At 37.6% G+C, this 19,563-nt stretch overlaps 1 protein-coding gene across 2 annotated transcripts in view; it reads left to right on the forward strand.

The window, feature by feature from the left end:
- gpc5c (glypican 5c) overlaps positions 1-19,563 on the forward strand; it is a 123,740-nt gene that overhangs the window by 76,751 nt on the left and 27,426 nt on the right. For both annotated transcript variants that reach the window (XM_079614511.1, XM_079614510.1), the window contains one exon: positions 5,164-5,284. In XM_079614511.1, the coding sequence (XP_079470637.1) occupies positions 5,164-5,284 (121 nt within the window). The remainder of the gene's footprint in view (positions 1-5,163; positions 5,285-19,563) is intronic.

Genomic DNA, 19,563 nt, shown 5'->3' on the forward strand with positions numbered 1-19,563 from the left:
TCTAATTTATCCAGATCAGATTTGCACATTCTAGTGGTTCTCATTCACTCTCTGCCGCCCCATTAATTACAGAGCAGCTCTGCTGTTTGCAATCTAAGATCTCATTTCTGTTTCTCTTCCTCTCTCACACAAATACTGTCACGTTGGGATTATATATATACACACACACACACACACACACACACACACACACACACACACACACACACACACACACACACACACACACACACACACACACACACACACACACACACACACACACACACGCACACAGAGGAAACAGAAAACCCATAGAACCTAAAAAGTTTCTTCTATGGCATAAGGAACTTAAAAAACTATTGTTGTGGGATCAGGCTACATTTGGAACATTTTTGGACATTTTTTTAAGAATGCAGATGAATCTACAACATATTTCTCAAAATTGTTAGCTTTTGTTTTGCATTTCTCTTTTTGATTTCTTACAAATACCTTGCAACCAGAGACATTTATATGCTTTGCAAAGCTTTTGGAATCGTCTCTGTTGCCATGGAACTCTGGGAACGCAGTGATTATGGGATGTTTGGGATGAGTTGCTTCATGCTGGGAACCAGACAGCATCCTGTCAGAGATGCTTTTAATGTTTATTTTCTGCGGTTTTAGCTTTTATTTAAAGTTTGTTTTTGTTTGCATCATTGTTTGTGTGTATTCATATAATTATGTGTATAAGGCTGCATGTCTAAGATGTTTATATTTTTATTTAAAATATATTTTCCATTTGTTTAATTTGGTTAATTTTCACTCTTTGACTGTTAATTTTTCTCCTTTCCGTTTAGTCTTAGTTTTTCCAGTATATTTAGTTTTAGTTCGCTCACAGCTTAAAACTATTTCTTTTTTTCTTCTTCTTTTTTTTTTTTTAAATGAATTGCGGAAAAATACTCCCAGATCCAAGGCTGCTGAAAAGTGACCGGCCTCTTTTATCACAATCTCTTTATCCTTGCCTCTTTGAGGGAGAGTAGATTACAGTAATGCAAAACGAACCTGCAATAAAGGATGTTGAGCAAATAAAGCTGTTGGAATCTTTATAGTGTGTGTGTGTGTGTGCATGTGTGTGTGTGCGCGTGTGTGTGTGTGTGTGTGTGTGTGTGTGTGTGTGTGTGTGTGTGTTTGTTCAGTAAGGAGGATTCTAGGATTCTTGCTCTTCTAACTCTCTCCTCTGGGTCACACCCAGGGATTAAAGGCTTTCTTAGTACACCATCATTGAGAGAGAGAGAGAGAGAGAGACTTTTTCATTGAGACATCGTATTGAAGCAGCAAAAGATTGCCTGTGTATGTCTACTGTATGTATGTAAGACTTTATGAGTATATTGTTGTGAGTGTTTGGAATATGAGGTAAATGTCTAGATTTAATCCGCAGTGTTGTTCTGAAATCAGGTGAAATGAATTTTCAAATAGAAATACTAAAGGCTGAGGATACAGAATGAGTTTAGATGTCTTTTCATTGTGAATGTTTCTGAGCTGCTACTCTTGTAGATTGTTTTTATAATATAAGATTATCAGCACATCAGGAATATGTTTCCATATTTTTCACAAGATGCTACCATGTTAAAGTACAGGGATAATTTTAAAACACTATAATGAGATGAGACGATACGTGAGTCTGAGAGGTATGATATTAGATGCAACATTATAGTCGACAACCAGCTGAATTTGATATAATAAATGCATCTAGGAATCAAATATTTGTTGGATTGCAACATGTTTACAGCACTAAAATAGATTTATTGAAAAACTTTTGCCACTCAATAACTCAATTTAGAGACAGACATAAAGATTTGACCAAAAACAAAACACAAAAATCTAATCCTAAGAATCTTACATTGCATAATGTGAACTAAATATTGTTGCAACATTATTTAACCAGTCATTGGTCAATGCTATGGCGTTGGAAGTGTTTTTTGTCTTGTAAGTTGTAGAGATGATTCATGATCAACCTCCATTTTGCCCTTGGGTAAGGCACGTTAATGTTAGTTTGCGTGGAGCTAGACCACAACATGGGTTCATTTCATGCATTAGGAATAATTTTAATCATATTTATCTCTGTAATCCAATATTGAAAATAAGAGCACCCACACAAATTTCAGTTAACATTCACAGTCACACACAACCCCATATGCATATTTCTTCTATTTGTGTGTTCTCGTCACATCTTAAAATTGGGTGATGAATAATGTATTTTTAGTGTGTGGGTTGAAAATTCACGCTTTCAGAAATAATATTGGCAAAAAATGTTGTAACAGCATGATGATGAGAGAGCGAGAAAGAGGTGTACTGCGCTTGTAATGAGATGGATGCTGTGTGTGCGTGCAGGTGTTTAGGACTTCGCTGTTGGGAAAGCAGTGAACTTTCCATTATGAACTGATAATTCCTCTTTTTCTGTCGCTCACACTTTCCTCTCCACCTTTGTCCTAATACTTTCTCTTTCTTCTACTCATCCTTTCACCCCGTGGCTTGTCCATTGCAGTAATTGAGTCCTGAATGGACAGTTCATTAGTGCAGTGGCTGCTCCAGAATAAGGTGCCAGGAATAGGTGATTCTGCTCATTCAGCACTTTAGTGTATCCTTCAGTCTGGTCTCCAAACACAACTGCCCAATTGATACCATACAGCTTCAGTTTCAATTTACCTCAGAACTGATCATGCTGATTCAAAATGTACAAATCGTCATGAAAAACGACGTTCCTCAACGCAAACCCTCATGATCAATGTGCCTCAACAGACACCCTCAAGACAAAATTCTTCAACACAGACCCTCGGAAACAATGGGCCTTATTTATGAAACGATCGAATGGCAGAAAATTGGGCGTGCGGCTGTTTCCACGCAAAACTTGTCATATGGACGTGAGCAACTACGATCAAATCTTACGTCAGGTCTCAGCTCATGTACACACGATTTTGAGTTAGCGTGAACCTTACGTAAGTTAGCATAGTAAATCTGGTGAAAAAAATTGCAATGACGGCATTTTGTTCAGTTCGATTATTTTCCTGACCGAGCTCTGACAACCGAAGCTCATTAATCAATCATTAACCGTTAAATGACTAGATTAGAATGTCAAATTAAATAAAATTAGAGTAGACGAGTGACTGTGACCCTGACCTATTAAAAATACCTAAAAAAGACCTATTTTTTTTTTTACAGGGGTTTAGCCTTACATTCGCAAATAGTTTCATAAACAACAGCGCTTGTGGATGGAGAACAACTAAATCAAATTATATAAAAGGAATAAAATAAACTGCATAAGTGACCCTGGACCACAAAACCAGTCACAAGTCGCACGGGTTTATTTGTGGCAATAGCCAACAATACATGGGTCAAAATGATTGATTTTTCTTTTATGCCAAAAATCGTTAGGATAATGATAATTTTCCATGAAGATATTTAGTAAATTTCCTACTGTAAATATATAAAACATTTATTTTTGTGAGTGAATGCAGCACAATCGCGAACATAAATGTGCAACTTTAAATGCGATTTTCTCAGTGTTTTGATTTTTTTTGCACCCTCAGATTCCAGATTTTCTAATACAGTAGTTGTATCTCAAATCTCAATTTAAAAAAATTGACCCCTGTGACTGGTTTTATTTTTAGATTGATACATTTTTTTTACGTTAGATTGATAAATGGCTCAATGTGCCTCAAAGCAAAACCTCCAGAACAATGCATCTCAACCTCAACACAAACCCTTAGGAACAATGTGCCTCAACACAAACCCTCAAAAACAACGTACTCACTATTATAGGATTTGTTCATATTTTGAATTAGCTTCTCTACTTTCAGTCATTATTGTTTCAGTTAACAATAACAACACTGACTGACCTCAACGCAAACCTTCAAGAACAACAGACCTCAACGCAAACAACAGACCTCAATATAAACCTTCAGGAACAACAAATCTCACCTTAATCACGTATTGTCAAACCTTTCCTGTTACTGTATCTCCACTATCTTTTCTTCTCTGTATCATTCACTTTTCGTCTGACTTAATCGTTTTGTTTACTGCATCTCACTTTCCTTCCGGACTGTTAGACATTCATTGTGTCTTTCTCATTTGGCAATTATCTAATATTTTCTGTTAATACGAGATCTCGCACCCCTGTTCTTGCAGTATGTAAAGGCTTGCCCACACTAAATATTATCAGATTTTCAAAATGTGAGAGACCAAAAATGTAGATTTAACAGTTTTGTTTCTATAGTGAGTGGAGTGCCACGATCTGATTCCATTCCTGATTCCGAACAGATTCCATTCATCAACAACAAGAGTTCCGCTTGTGAACATAGGAAATATCACAACATTTCTAATGGTCAAACGTGATTTCAGAGCAAACAAACATGGCGGACGACGGGCAAAAAGAAATGGCGATAATAGTGTTTGGACTGTTTTTTACCGAAAATTTGTCGGGGAAAAAAGAAAAGGTTTTGGATGTTATGCCTCCGTCTTCTGTCAGCTCGCTTTCTGATTGAGTCTCGTTTCGTTCCATGTGACAATCTACAGATTGCGTGTGTTTGTCTTTGGGGTTCACGCCAAACAACAGCATTTCTGATTGTAAATATTCAACAATTTACTATTTGAGATCAGTGCAGCCCCGACGTTCTTCTTAACACAACTCACACCATAGGAAAATCTGATCTAATAATCTGTAGAACCATCAAGATAATGGGGACTTTACCTAGGATTGTCAGAAGGGGAGAATTGGGTACAAAATCGACCCTTTATAGTGTGTGGGAGCCTTTAGCAGTTCAGACACATTTCTTAATGGCTTCTTACAAGACTCTAATTAGCCTCATTTCTAACTTTCATTTATTGGCCTTCCTTCTCTTTTTTTTTATTATTCTCACCCACTATCTCATCAATACTCTCACATACTTCCAACTGACACCTCCCACAGCACACACACCAACAATTAGACTTTATAATGCATCATTTCTGTCAGGGGATCTAGAAGTCCAAGCCATATTGATCTCCTAAGGTGTCAGGACAGAATGCCGTCCGTATCCTGGTCAAGCCAAACAGTAGATTGAAGATTTAAGCTTTCAAGGGACCTCAACCAAAGGTCAATTTCTGCTGAGGCTTCATGGTGCAAATAACAGCTGACCATCTCTTGATGTTTTTGTCTCTTTCTCTCAGTTATACTGCAAGAATGGTGGGCAATGGAGTTCGTGCTCAAAGACAGAACCCAGAAGTAAAGGTCCGAAGTGTTGACCCTGTGCTTATGGATGTCAAAAACAAACTCGAGCTCTTCAACATGGTAAGGAATATGATGATTGTCTGATGGTACTGCACATATCTGCCACATCTTAAAGTAATAGTTCACCCAATAATACAAATTCTGTCATCATGTTGCCCTCATGTAATTTTAAATCTGTTTGCACTTTGCATTTCTTTCTTCAGTGAAACACAAAAGAAGATATTTTGAACTATCGTATTTTAAAAGATCTTTTTGTATTTCACAGAAGAATATTAAAATGTGGAAAATCAACTTGCGTTGTAAGTTGCGCTCGTTCCTGTTGCCGTCCTCAATCTGACAGTTGACGGCACCCATTGACTTCCATTGTAGGATAAATAAATACTATGGAAGCCAATGGGTGCCACCAACTGTTTGGTAACAGTAAATGTAGTAAATGATGACAAAAATGTTAATTTTTGGGTGAACTATCCCTTTAAGACCACTAAATGCAAAACGCTAATTAATGCATTGTTTGATTTATTGTGAATTTATATTTTGTGTTTTTGCAAACTTTTATAAAAAAAAAAAAAAATCGAAACTTTTCCAACGATAATCACATCAGACCGCGTTGTCGTCCTGCTGTAGGCAGTCTGAAGAAAAGTGAAGAAATGTGCTGATGCCTTCAGAAACTTCTTCCTGTTCTCATTCTGATAGACCTGATGGGGCAGTCATGCATTAACGGCGTGGCAGAAAACAAGGGCAGATGCTTCTTTTTCAGATGTGAATTAAACAATAAGTCCTGATGTTCTTCAAAATGAACTAACAGATGAAGCGTCCACCTAATTACCGGCACCCGGTACAGACTCGGAGACGTGTTTTACAGCTTTGACTGTGGAGGATTGGAGTTTTACAGGTCACATGTGGAAGTTAGGCTGATTCGGATGGGAAGTAAAGGATTAAAGAGGAGAAATGAGGACTGGCAGGGGGGCTGTAGAGGGAATCTGTGCAGAGTGGTCATCTGACTGCCTTGTGAACCGGTGACATCATCAGTAAACAAGTGTGAGAACATAACGGACTAATACACACAGTATATACACAACGGCTTTGAAACGCATGCGTATTTGTATTCAGTTTTATAATACAATGAAAATAATCCAGTTAGTCAAAGCGATCTTAAGCTGGAAATGGATTTATAATTTAGAAATGCGGTGTTGCTAATATAGAAGCAGCTTCAGTTATAATATTAGTACGTTATCTTTTTTTCTGTTGATTTGGATAAAAAAAAAAAAATTGTAGAATGGAAAATGGTAATATTTTGTTAAAATGCAAAATATTTTTTACTTATTACTTATACCTTATTACTGCCTGCAAGTAATAAGGTAAAGTCCATTTGACTGTTCTGGGTTTGACTGTTTGTCATGTCTGATAGCCATCAGATCACTTATTTCCAACTTGCCTTTAAACTAACAGAGAAATGAAATAATTTATGGAAAATTACTGATAAGGGAAGAGCATAAAGTTTATTGTATTTGTCTCTCTCTCTCATATTCACCGCTGTTTCACCCTGATAAAGTTATGAATTTCTTTTTCCCAGATGGTGAGAGACTTTCTAAACAGAAATATTTGATTTCCTATTCTGATTAAGAATAGTAAAAACCACCAGAGGAATGCAGTGTTACAGAGAAGAGAACGGATAAATTGATCCCGTGTTCTTTGGAGGTTTGAATGGGGGAGTGTGTGGTTAAAGAAACGGAGAGAGTGACAGAGAGAACGAGAGAGTTGAAAAGAGCAGAGGTTCAGAAAACAGGGCATCTTGGATGGTAAAGTGCTGTTTTTGTCATGCTAATATCAGGACGGACACTGAAAGACTTTCAGAAGAAAAGATGATTTCCCCAGAATCCCCTGAGGCGCTGTGTGGCAACAGTGTGTTTTCCCTCTGAAACCTTTCTTTCTTTCTTTCTTTCTTTCTTTCTTTCTTCCTTTCTTTCTTTCTTTCTTTCTTTCTTTCTTTCTTTCTTTCTTTCTTTCTTTCTTTCTTTCTTTCTTTCTTTCTTTCTTTTGCTCGCTCTTTCGCTCTGATTTTCTTTTGTTCTGATTTTTTCACTCATTCTTTTTCTTTCACTCTTTCTTTTTCCGATCTTCCTTTTGCTTTCTCATTTTCTTTAACTCTTTCTTTTTCTCTTGCTCTGTCTTTCTTTCGCTCTGATTTGCTTTCACTTGATCTTTTTCTTTTTCTTTCTCTTTCTTTAGCTCTTATTTTCTTTCGCTTTTTCTTCTTTTGCTCTTTCTTTCTTTCACTTTCTTTCTCTCTATTTTGCTCTTTCTTTCTTTCACTTTATTTTGTTATTTATTTTGCTCTTTTTATTTTGCTCTTTTTAATTGAATAATACTTTTTTATTTTATTTTGCTATATATTTCTTTTGCACTATTTATTTTGCTCTTTCTTTTTCTTTCAGTTTTTTTCAATCTTTCTTTAGCTTTTTTTCACTCTTTGTTTCTTTCACTCTTTCACTTTTTCTTTTGCTCTATTTAATTCACTCTTTCTTTTTTCTCTTAGTCTTTCTTTTTCTTTTTTCTATATTTAACTCTTTTCTCTTCAGCTCTTTCTAATGCTCACTAACTATTTAATCTGCTCATACTTTCCATTGCAGTTTCCTTTTCACTTTCTTTTTTGTTCGTTCATTCGTTCATACCTTCTTTTGCACCTTCTTTTAGAGTGATAGTAAAATGGAGTGCATAAGAGCATACTGTCAGACGGTTTAGTCTGCCTCATACACACATACTGTAGACTCTCACACACTCACTTAATGTGTGTATAAAAGTGTAACGTGTCAGTTAAGAGGCTTGAGGTGATCTCGAGGTTGTCATTGATAGTCCCTTACCAGAAAACTGTCAAGGAAGTTTTTTTCACACTATAGAGTTTTTGGTGTAGCTTGAAATCATTATTAGAGACGTTTTCTTCACATCTCTTGTGTTTCCCCTCCCGTTAAAGCTTAATAAATATGTCTAATTCCCCGTAAATATCCCTGATGGAATCTGGAGGACAGGCCAGCGGCACAGTTGCTTTTGGGTGTGGAGACTCAATAGCATCTCTGTTCTTATGGTGTGTGTATGTGTGTTTTCCACCACACACACACACACACACACACACACACACGCACACGCACACACACACACATGCGCACACACACACACACACGCACACACACACACACACACACACACACACACACACACACACACACACACACACACACACACACACACACACACACACACACACACAGCATGTCATCACACTCATGATTGTAAATGTGGACTATACGGAGAAGAGGTTTTCACTTTTAGACCAGGCTTGGCTAGTGTCGACCTGCGGCACTACTGTTCTCTAACACTTGCTGTACAGAAAGTCTGCTTTACTGCATTACAGAAAACTCATTTATTAGCCGTCCTGTTTGGACTGCCAGGACATTTGTGTGGATTTTGCTCTCGAGCTACCACATCAATTAAATGAATAGTTCACCCAAATATGAAAATACGTTTTTCTCTCTCATGCTGTTCCAAACCTGTGTGACTGACTTTCTGCCATGGAACATGAAAGGAGAAGTTTAGCAAGAGGCTCTTTTTTTAAAACAATGAAAGTAAGCGGTAAAAAACAGGATAGCTTTGTGTGAGGTATAGGGCCAGATTTACTAAACAGGGAAAATTAGCATGAGAGCACAATTCCAAAAAAGCGCAGATGGGAGTGGAAAGGTCTGCGCGTGATCTACTGATGACACGCAAATTAATGAACAAAGACGCAGACGGATCATTTCCATAATGACCAACTCAATCTACCAAAAGCAGCGCAAATTACTGTCTTGCTTTTTTGGGGTGGTAAATAATGGCGCAAATACCAGTATAATAAGTAGTGCAAATTTTATAAATAATCTTGCATGATTCATTTAAGTATCCTCCTCCCATAAATTTTGTGTCTGAAAAGGAAAATCCTATAAATGCGTATGCAATAAGGTTTTTGTCATAATATTGCAGCTTCACTCTCTGAGTTCCTGTTTTTTAATTCATGGGCTATTTACATGATGCAGTTGTTGTGTAAATACATTTAGTACATAAGCAGCATTTAACAGTCTGTGTACATAAACACAATGCCATGTCAGATGCAGCTTCTGTTCAATAAAGATGGCTTTTGTTGATGTTAAAGAAAATGTGATTGGTAACAGTCTAGACTATAGCATTGTGATTGATTGGTTCAATTTAAGTATTTGACATAAAAACAACACCACCACTGATACATTTAATAAGGTAATTATAAAATTTGCTCTGGCAAAGGTAAAAAAAATGCCTCTGGAAATCAATTCCAGGGAGCAAATATTGCCCCTTAATGGAAAATTTAATTTCGGACTTGTTATATTGAGGTTTTATGGCCTTATTTCAGTGACTTAAAAAATAATTAAACAATAATCACTAACCACACATACAAATAATTTCCCCAAAAATACAAACTTTTGCATACATGCTGCTCACATATTATTGTTGCAGAGTTTGTGCTGAATAAATTATGCTCATTTTCATTTAGGATAAACTGTTAATTTAGGTTCCGTTTTATATATTTTTATTTTTGTTCATTTTCATTTGTTACAACCTGGTGCTGAAATACTCACCTTTTAAATCACACGCATCGGTATCACACACACACACACACACACACACACACACACACACACACACACACACACACACACACACACACACACACACACACACACACACACACACACACACACACACACACACTCTCTCACTCTCTCTCTCTCTCTCTCTCTCTCTCTCTCTCTCTCTCTCACACACACACACACACACACTGTGCAGTGTTGATTGTTTCAGTCATCTGTCTGATTGGGGTCAAATGTGTGTGTTGATCAGTTAGTCTGGTTTATCTCTTGATCTGTATTTTACTTAACGGTCCATTCTGTACCGGCAGGGTATCAGGTGTGTGTGACCGCAGTATAGTCGTTTTCTGTATCAAAGGCTTGTCTCTTGTCTGAGGCCTCAGGGAGAACAAAACACACTGTTTGAAGTGGGTAGAGAGATCTACAGCTCTATAAAGAGCTCACTCAACACTCACTACTGCCCGTCTGCTGCGCATCACATATATGAACATATCTGAGTTTAATGTGGGCATAATATCAACAACAGTCCAGTGAAGATTAAAAGGGGATTAAATGCGCCACTTTCAATGCCATTGCACTTTAAACGATATATGCACACCAGTGACTACACATGAATTCATATTAATGAGAGTAGCTTGTAAGCAGCATATAATTAGGTTAATGAAGTATTTAGTGGTAGAATTGTTTACTGTGATTAATATTTCAGTTTTAGCTTCATTCTATTGCAGAAAAAAAACATTTGAATCAGTATTATGTCATTTTTCGATATAAATATGTAAACATTAAGATACATTTATTTAAGCAACTCTTTAACTATAACTGTAGTAAAGGTACTTTAACGTGTGGCCTTTTAGGCTTATTGCTTTAGCATCAAGCTGTGAGTGTTACGAATCTGAGAGCACTTAAATAACTAATGAATGTTTCGCATCTGTTCCAGCCTGTACTGTCCTGGTCAACTCATTTGTTAGTCATTTCAGAGAAAAGCTTCTGCTGAATGAATAGGCATAAATGTAAATATGTTATTAATTTAGTCTGTGAGGAATTATCTTGTTTTCTCTCTTGCATTTTAAATGATTGTGGAATTCATGGATGCTGTTTATTTAGACAAACTGCCTCAAGTTTTAGCTTTAAAATCTAATTAGATGAATTGTTTGTTTGTTTGTTTGTTTGTTTGTTTTGTAAATACATAAAATAAATGGGAGCCCCTTAGTTAACCTGCTGGGCCAAACACTAATGAGGAAATTTTACACCAAGATTATTTTTTACATAATTACATATTTAATAATCAATTTAATATAGAACGTTTTATTCTTGTTACGTATATATTTTAGGATTTGTTTGCATTATGAAATGAAAATTAACCATATTTAAATAAAGTCAAGTAGCCTACTGCAATCCCAAAAAATAATTGATAATATATATATATATATATATATATGATATATATTGACTGAATATATACAGTCTTGTGAAATAGAAAGGACACCCTTTTGAATTCTATAGTTTTACATATCAGGACATAATAAAAAATCATCTGGTCCTTGGCAGTTCTTAAAATTAGGCAAATACAAGCTCAGATGAACAACAACACACAACATATTACACCTCATGGTTGATTTAACAAAAACTAGGCCAAAGTGGAGAAGCCATGTGTGACAAACGAAGTACACCCTACCTGCTTCCATTGGAATTAAGAGGGTAAGTAGCAGTCAGGCACTGCTAATCAAATGCCATTGATGTATTGATCATCAGCAAGTGTGACCAACTCTATGAAAGCAGAAGTTGTGTCAGTTTGCTGGTCTGGAGCATGCAGGTGTGTGTTAACACAATACCAAGGAGGAAAGACATCTTAGATGATCTCAGAGAAGCAATTGTTGCTGCCCATCAATCTAGGAAGGGTTACACGGCCAAAAAGAAAATAATTCTCCTCTCACTGCATCTCTTCTCCTCTCACTGCATCTCTTCTCCTCTCACTGCATCTCTTCTCCTCTCCTCTCACTGCTTCTCTTCTCCTCTCACTGCATCTCTTCTCCTCTCACTGCATCTCTTCTCCTCTCCTCTCACTGCTTCTCTTCTCCTCTCACTGCATCTCTTCTCTTCTCCTCTCACTGCATCTCATCTCTTCTCCTCTCTACTCACTGCATCTCATCTCTTACTCTCTCACTGCATCTCTTCTCCTCTCTACTCACTGCATCTCATCTCTTCTCTTCTCCTCTCACTGCATCTCTTACTCTCTCACTGCATCTCATCTCCTCTCTACTCACTGCATCTCATCTCTTCTCTTCTCCTCTCACTGCATCTCTTACTCTCTCACTGCATCTCTTCTCCTCTCTACTCACTGCATCTCATCTCTTCTCTTCTCCTCTCACTGCATCTCTTACTCTCTCACTGCATCTCTTCTCCTCTCCTCTCACTGCATCTCTTCTCCTCTCACTGCATCTCTTCTCCTCTCACTGCATCTCTTCTCCTCTCCTCTCACTGCTTCTCTTCTCCTCTCACTGCATCTCTTCTCTTCTCCTCTCACTGCATCTCATCTCTTCTCCTCTCTACTCACTGCATCTCATCTCTTACTCTCTCACTGCATCTCTTCTCCTCTCTACTCACTGCATCTCATCTCTTCTCTTCTCCTCTCACTGCATCTCTTACTCTCTCACTGCATCTCATCTCCTCTCTACTCACTGCATCTCATCTCTTCTCTTCTCCTCTCACTGCATCTCTTACTCTCTCACTGCATCTCTTCTCCTCTCTACTCACTGCATCTCATCTCTTCTCTTCTCCTCTCACTGCATCTCTTACTCTCTCACTGCATCTCTTCTCCTCTCTACTCACTGCATCTCATCTCTTACTCTCTCACTGCATCTCTTCTCCTCTCTACTCACTGCATCTCATCTCTTCTCTTCTCCTCTCACTGCATCTCTTACTCTCTCACTGCATCTCTTCTCCTCTCTACTCACTGCATCTCATCTCTTCTCTTCTCCTCTCACTGCATCTCTTACTCTCTCACTGCATCTCTTCTCCTCTCTACTCACTGCATCTCATCTCTTACTCTCTCACTGCATCTCTTCTCCTCTCTACTCACTGCATCTCATCTCATCTCTTCTCCTCTCACTGCATCTCTTCTCCTCTCACTGCATCTCTTCTCTTCTCCTCTCACTGCATCTCTTCTCTTCTCCTCTCACTGCATCTCTTCTCTTCTCCTCTCACTGCATGTCCTCTCTTCTTCTCTCACTGCATCTCTTCTCTTCTCTTCTCCTCTCACTGCATGTCCTCTCTTCTCCTCTCACTGCATGTCCTCTCTTCTTCTCTCACTGCATCTCTTCTCCTCTCTTCTCACTGCATCTCTTCTCCTATCTTCTCACTGCATCTCTTCTCCTCTCTTCTCACTGCATCTCATCTCTTATTCTCTCACTGCATCTCTTCTCTTCTCCTCTCACTGCATCTCTTCTCCTCTCTTCTCCTCTCTTCTCACTGCATCTAATCTCTTATTCTCTCACTGCATCTCTTCTCCTTTCACTGCATCTCTTCTCTCGTTTCTTCTCTTTTCTTCCTCATCTCCTCTGCACTCAGCTCTCCTCTAGTCTCATTTTGTCTGGTTATTCTTGTTCATTCCATACATTTTTATTCTCTGTGATTCTCAGATAATAATCTGATGTTCAGCTCTCACAGGCCCCTGATGGCTCTTGACAGTGTTCTATCATGTTCTTTTACTGTCGGATGGACAGTATTTCACAAAGCTGCATGTGAAATCATGACTCCCTTATGGCTCCATCCAAGCAGCACATAGTTTGCATCCGCGGAAAATGTGAGTGTGTTTGCCAGGCGCTCTGATGTCTGTGAAATCCCTTTTCCTTCAGGAGTGGATGTCACTAACATGAGAGCTGGAGACGTGACAGAGAGAAAAGAGAGGGCATTCTGTGGCTTTCATACTCACTGCTGTTTGTCACTCCTATTTCTTTCTTGCTTTTTCTCTTGCTAGCTTTTTCTTTCGCTTACTTGCTCTCTCTTTCACTCGCTCTTTATTTTGCTCTCTTTTTTGTCTTTCTTTCTTTCTTTTGCTCTTTCTTTCTTTCTTCCTTTCTTTCTTTCTTTCTTTCTTTCTTTTGCTCTTTCTTTCTTTCTTTCTTTTGCTCTTTCTTTTGCTCTTTCCTTTCGCTCACCCACTCTTGCTTTCGCTTGCTTGCTCTAACTCTTGCTCTTTCTTGCTTGCTTTCTTTTGCTTGCTCTTGCTCTTGCTTTCACTTGCTCTTTCTTTCTTTCTTTCTTTCTTTCTTTCTTTCTTTCTTTCTTTCTTTCTTTCTTTCTTTCTTTCCTCTTTCTTTCTTTCTTTCTTTCTTTCTTTCTTTCTTTCTTTCTTTCTTTCTTTCTTTCTTTCTTTCTTTCTTTCTTTCTTTCTTTCTTTCTTTCTTTCTTTCACTATATGTTCCCGAAGGCTGCATTTATTTATTACTTGTCTGTTTCTCTCTGCCTATGTAACCTTTGTCTATCTATCTGTCTGTCTCTCCATTATTATGTCTGTCTCTTTCTCTTTCCATCTCTCTGTCAGCAGTCTCTTGTACTGGTCCTCATGAGGTGATGGAGTCTGGCTGTGAGAGGGTGGGACTGTCAACTACACACACCAGTGTGTGTGTGTGTTCACGAGAGCGAAGAGCTCAATCTAAGCAGCAAAAACCCTCTTCAGGGAGTCGTGAGAAAGAAAGCTTGGCCTCACACATGCACACACTGCTGCTCTGTTGCCCTTTAATGTCTTAAGAATGTCTTCTTGCATGTTTGTCAGCTCTCTAGTGAGCTATTGTCCTACTCTCACACAGATTTATAAACCCGATCACTTTCTCTCTCTCTCCTTCTGTCTGTCTGTCTCTCTTCCTTTTTCACTCCCCCTCTCTCATTCCCTCACTGGATGCCAGGGTGTGGTAAATATGTAATATTTTACCCTCATTTTGGTCATTAACTCCTGGAATGTGTTTTCTTGAACCCTGCTGGGGTTTGTTCAACAAACCAGCATGAACTATTAGCCACTTACACACACACATACACACACACCTCGACTTGCTCTTACAAGAGGATCGGTCACTCTGGAAACCTGGGCTTTGCGGTGAATAGAAAGTTTAGTGCATATGGGAAGGAATTGAATCTTGTACATTCCACTGGACCTGTGTGTGTGTGTGTGAGAGAGAGAGCTTCTGAGGTCTTTTAAGGTTTCTGGTTAGAGTGGTTTATTGTATATTTTTAGGAGTTACTGCTTTGAAAACATTTACAGAGTAAGTACCTGATTTGTTGTTGGACGATTCCACAGTGGAAAAGAGAGACCTTATTCATTCTGAACTTACAGATTACTTATTTTAGCACATGAAATATTATCATTTAAAAGCTGGACAAGCAAGATGTTTTTACATCGGCTTTGTTCAGACATGCAGCAAAAATCAGATTTGTTTCCTGATATTGTAGTCTGAACAGCAGAAAAAAACATGAGATTTGATACAAACCACATCTGCATGTGGTTTGAAATCCGATTAAAATCAGATTTGGAAAGTCTGAACAGTCGGATCAGATTTGGTGTTTTTTTTTATCGTCCACCGTCAAGCTTTTCCTTTTTTATTTTTCTTCCATTGCCCCCACTGAAAGTAAAATACTGTGCTAAGCCAATATTGGCATACGTTAGGTTGATGGTTTGTTTGGGTTTTTTTTTTTTTTTTTTTTTTTTTTGTACATGAAGACAGTGAATAGGTGGATGGATTGGATTCATATTGCCCTGGTTATATCTCAGACATCTTATTGTTTAATGTAAAGCTTTCTTTAGAGGTTTTTTAATCAATCAGAAAGGCAGTGTAAAACATGCAAGAAAAATGATCGGAATCAGTATTTCTCTCATTATTTCGGAGTAGAAATATCTAAACTTCTACCGCAAGATAAATTTACATGAGAAGCTACATTTTCTTTGAAAGAAATGAATACTTTTATTCAGCAAGGATGCATTAAATTGATCAAAAGTGACAGTAACGACTTTTACATTGTTACAAACTATTTATTTTTCAAATAAATGTTGTTCTTTTTAACTTTCAGCTTATAAAAAATCGTGAAAAAAATCAAGGCTCCCACAAAAATATTAAGCAGCACAAACGTTTTCAATATTGATAACTATAATAAATGTTTTTAGAGCAGCAAATAAGCATATTAGACTGATCTCTGAAGGATAATGTTTGAAAAAATAGAAAATATTTGCTTTGCAATCACAGGAATAAATGAAAACCTTTGCGTTCCCCGTATAGAAACTTCTGTTCACTCACACAAAGAGCTCAAAAGGTTTTGCAAGCGGTCGCAAATTTTCTCGGGAGAACGCAAACATTTTGCGAGCGAATGCAAAGTTTCTGGGGGAACGCAAAACAGTTGCGGGGAAACTCAAAAGCATTGACTTTGAAAAGCATTGAATCTCAATTTTTTCTCCCATCTCAATTTTTTGTCCCTTTAGGGGCTCAGAGACTTACAAAAATAAAACCAACCCTTGACCTTTGAATGGTATAGCCTATACTATATATTTTGAATTACGTTTTGCTTTCGTGATTTTTGTTGTTGTTGAGTTTTAGAAAAATTATTTCAAAGATGCTTAGATATTTTCTTTAGACAACACTCTTAAGAAAATATTTTTTTGCAGTGTTTTATGTAGATATTTATGTATATGTTCACATGCTTGTATCAATAGTGACTTTTGCAGGAATGTTCCCATTGCAATATTTAACCTGGAGGCTGTCCGATCTCACTTTGGAAACGTCTTGGAGCAGATGGCAGGGCTAGCTGTGATTGTTGCTCTCTTAGGATGTGAATTCTGGCTCTGATCGTTTGCGAACAGGAAGAGAGGGACACACACAGGCGATGATTTTAGTTGCACATTGAACTCCCATTATGATATCTGCCTTATTGAGTATATAGAGCGTGAGATGTGACATTCTCAGTTTGCACAGCTCTGTACTCAACAGGGTGGCTATAGTCAAATAGGGCAGTAAATCTAAGGGCACCTAAGTTGGTTGATCTTTAGTTCTTTAATCATTTAGGTCTCATATTCTAACAAGCATAATTTCAATCAACTTGGTTGGCACGAAACTGTTATCTAAATCCCAAATGTTCCCTAGGAATCAACTCCATCACCTTGAGCTTGACTATTCCAGGTTCAGAAAGTTAAGTGTTGATTGCCATAAATCATTTTGTCTCGTCTTTCAATTTCTGAAAACAAAGTTGGAACATTTTTAATTAATCTCAATCTAACGTGTCAACCTTGGCAGTTTTAGCTTCAATAATGTGTCGCTTTGTCATTCACATAATTATAAGTAAAGAGAGGCCAAGATAACTTGGCCTTCAGCCAGTTAATAAGCTGTTTCCATGGTCACTGCAGTCTTTCATTCTTTAATTAATTCTTTACAGTGTGTCTAATTAGAGAGCTTTAGCGGGAACTGAGTCCAGAGCGCTTTCCATTTAATGCATTTTAGAGACTGTCCGTATTGGTTGAGATCTCCACAGGTTTGCTGACTCAGTCACGACACTGCCAGCCAGTCCATTACCACACGCATATGTAATTCAATTATTCATTTGGCTACTTTGCATGATTGCAAGGTTAATTGGTCTATAAGGGCTTTGATAAAAAAATACTCGTTTCTGAGACTTGTTTATAAGCAGTGGTTGACTTTTATGGAGCTAATTGGAGTACAGAAAGTGCAAATGAGGAAATATGTTTATTTAAACTTGATTAGTTATTCATTTTGAACATTTAGATTTGATTGCTATACAATTCCATTTATTTGGTCAGAGTAACATTTAAAAGGTCACTTCTATTCAGGCTGTAAGTTTTATTGCCATAAACAGACTTTATTTTAGTTTTGAATGGTAATTTTCTACCCTCATCTGTCTTTATAACTTTGGTATGTAAATGACCTCTGTTATGATTGGCAAGCACATACTGTACTTGTTAATGTTATTTGAAGAGTAATATGGGCGGTCATATGGTTGCTTATAGTTCTGAATGATTGAATCAAGCACACTTGAGTAGAATAGGCAAAGTTTTGCTTTACATGAATAAAAGCATATAGGTGTAAATAAAGTTGAATTAGACCAAATTGAGTACCTTTCATCTATGAATAGTTTGTTTATTATTAAAACATTGAATTACATACCTTTTCATATTTACTAAGAACCCTGTATCTGCATTTCTACAGCAAATATGTTTATGTTAGGGGTGATTATAATGATTTAAATACAAATATCATTGTGCACTTTAAATCTGTTCTGTGCCTTTAATTGAATCAATTCTTAGTTATTTAAGAAACAGCATTTTCTTTGGTAATTAGCCATAGGTTTAATAGTCAAATTTTTCATATTTTTTTTAAGAAATGGTTTGTATTGAGAATAGCTAACTTAAGATTTGTTTGGGGACTTTCTGTTCAGGATTCTCTAAAAGAAAAAGAAGCAAGACATGCATCTTGAACAGCCACTCAATCTTCTCTTTTCGGTTAACAAAATTAGTTCTGTCACTCAGCTAGGAAACACTGTGTTATTGCCTATATAGTTCTGTGTCGCACACTTCTTGATTGTGTGAAATCATAATCAGTTCCCCTAAAATCGGGTAGGCTGGAAAACTGTGTTGGAGTATGTCTGTATACATCCAACTCTATTATTTCCATAGAGCAGAGAAAATCTGGTTTTCCATGATATGTTTCCATTATATGTTTCATTATGCTAGGGCTGAGGAGGTGTGTGTCTGTACCGGGCTGAGCGAGTGTGTGTTTGTCTATTGATAGTGCGGCAGGGCATGTTCTCAATGCAGGAGTACTATGTACCTACCAATAAAATAGATTAGCACACAGGAATAGATTTGGCATCAGGATGCTGAAAAGCATTTGCCATCATGACCGGGAGTTTCAGAGAAAGCATTGTGAGTAGGATTTTACCTGCAAGTTGTAAGCTCAGTTTCTAGATTGGTGGTTCTCAACTGGTGGGTCATGACCCACAAAAGGGTCACATGGCTTTTCTAATAATGGCACGGACAGCAGTGGGGGAAAAGTGGTTGGTAAATGCAAATGACTCCCAGTATAATCATACTTGGTGAGCATAAAATAACAAACTTATAGATTTTAGAAAAAAAAATTCTGTATATTTTGTTGTTGATTTCAAAGGTTGTACACTGAATCATAGAACATTCTTGGTAACACTTTTGTTTAGGGTCCAATTCTCACTATTGACTAGTTGCTTATTAGCACACATATTACTATATTGGCTGTTTATAAGTACTTCCATAGGAGACCATTAATAAAAAAAAACCCAGAAAAGGTCTGAGTGTGTGCATTTTGACGCATTTGCAATGTCTGAAACACTTTCTCCAGAGCACCAGTTGAGGTTACGTGTCATCTTCTGTGTTTGCGTCAATCTGCACATGACTGAAAGGCATCCGTGTGCTTTGTCAGGACAAAGTTAGAAATCCCAGCAGTAAGGGTTGAGCCATGTGCGTGGAGCCGTTGTCATTTCTGTCCATTAATATCATCTATATATTTATCTGTCTGTCTAACTCCTGGCCAACCTGCTATATTTATCTGTAGCTTCACGTCTCTAGCTGACTCGTAAGCCCTGGGCAGGGGGTGAAAGGTCACTGTGAGCGTGTGCAGCCTGCCCACTCCTGATAATGCTGACTCAAAAGTTAAAGGGTCATGT

This window comes from Phoxinus phoxinus (assembly GCF_949152265.1).
Source record: "Phoxinus phoxinus genome assembly, chromosome: 5".
In the NCBI taxonomy this organism is placed as follows: Eukaryota; Metazoa; Chordata; class Actinopteri; order Cypriniformes; family Leuciscidae; genus Phoxinus; species Phoxinus phoxinus.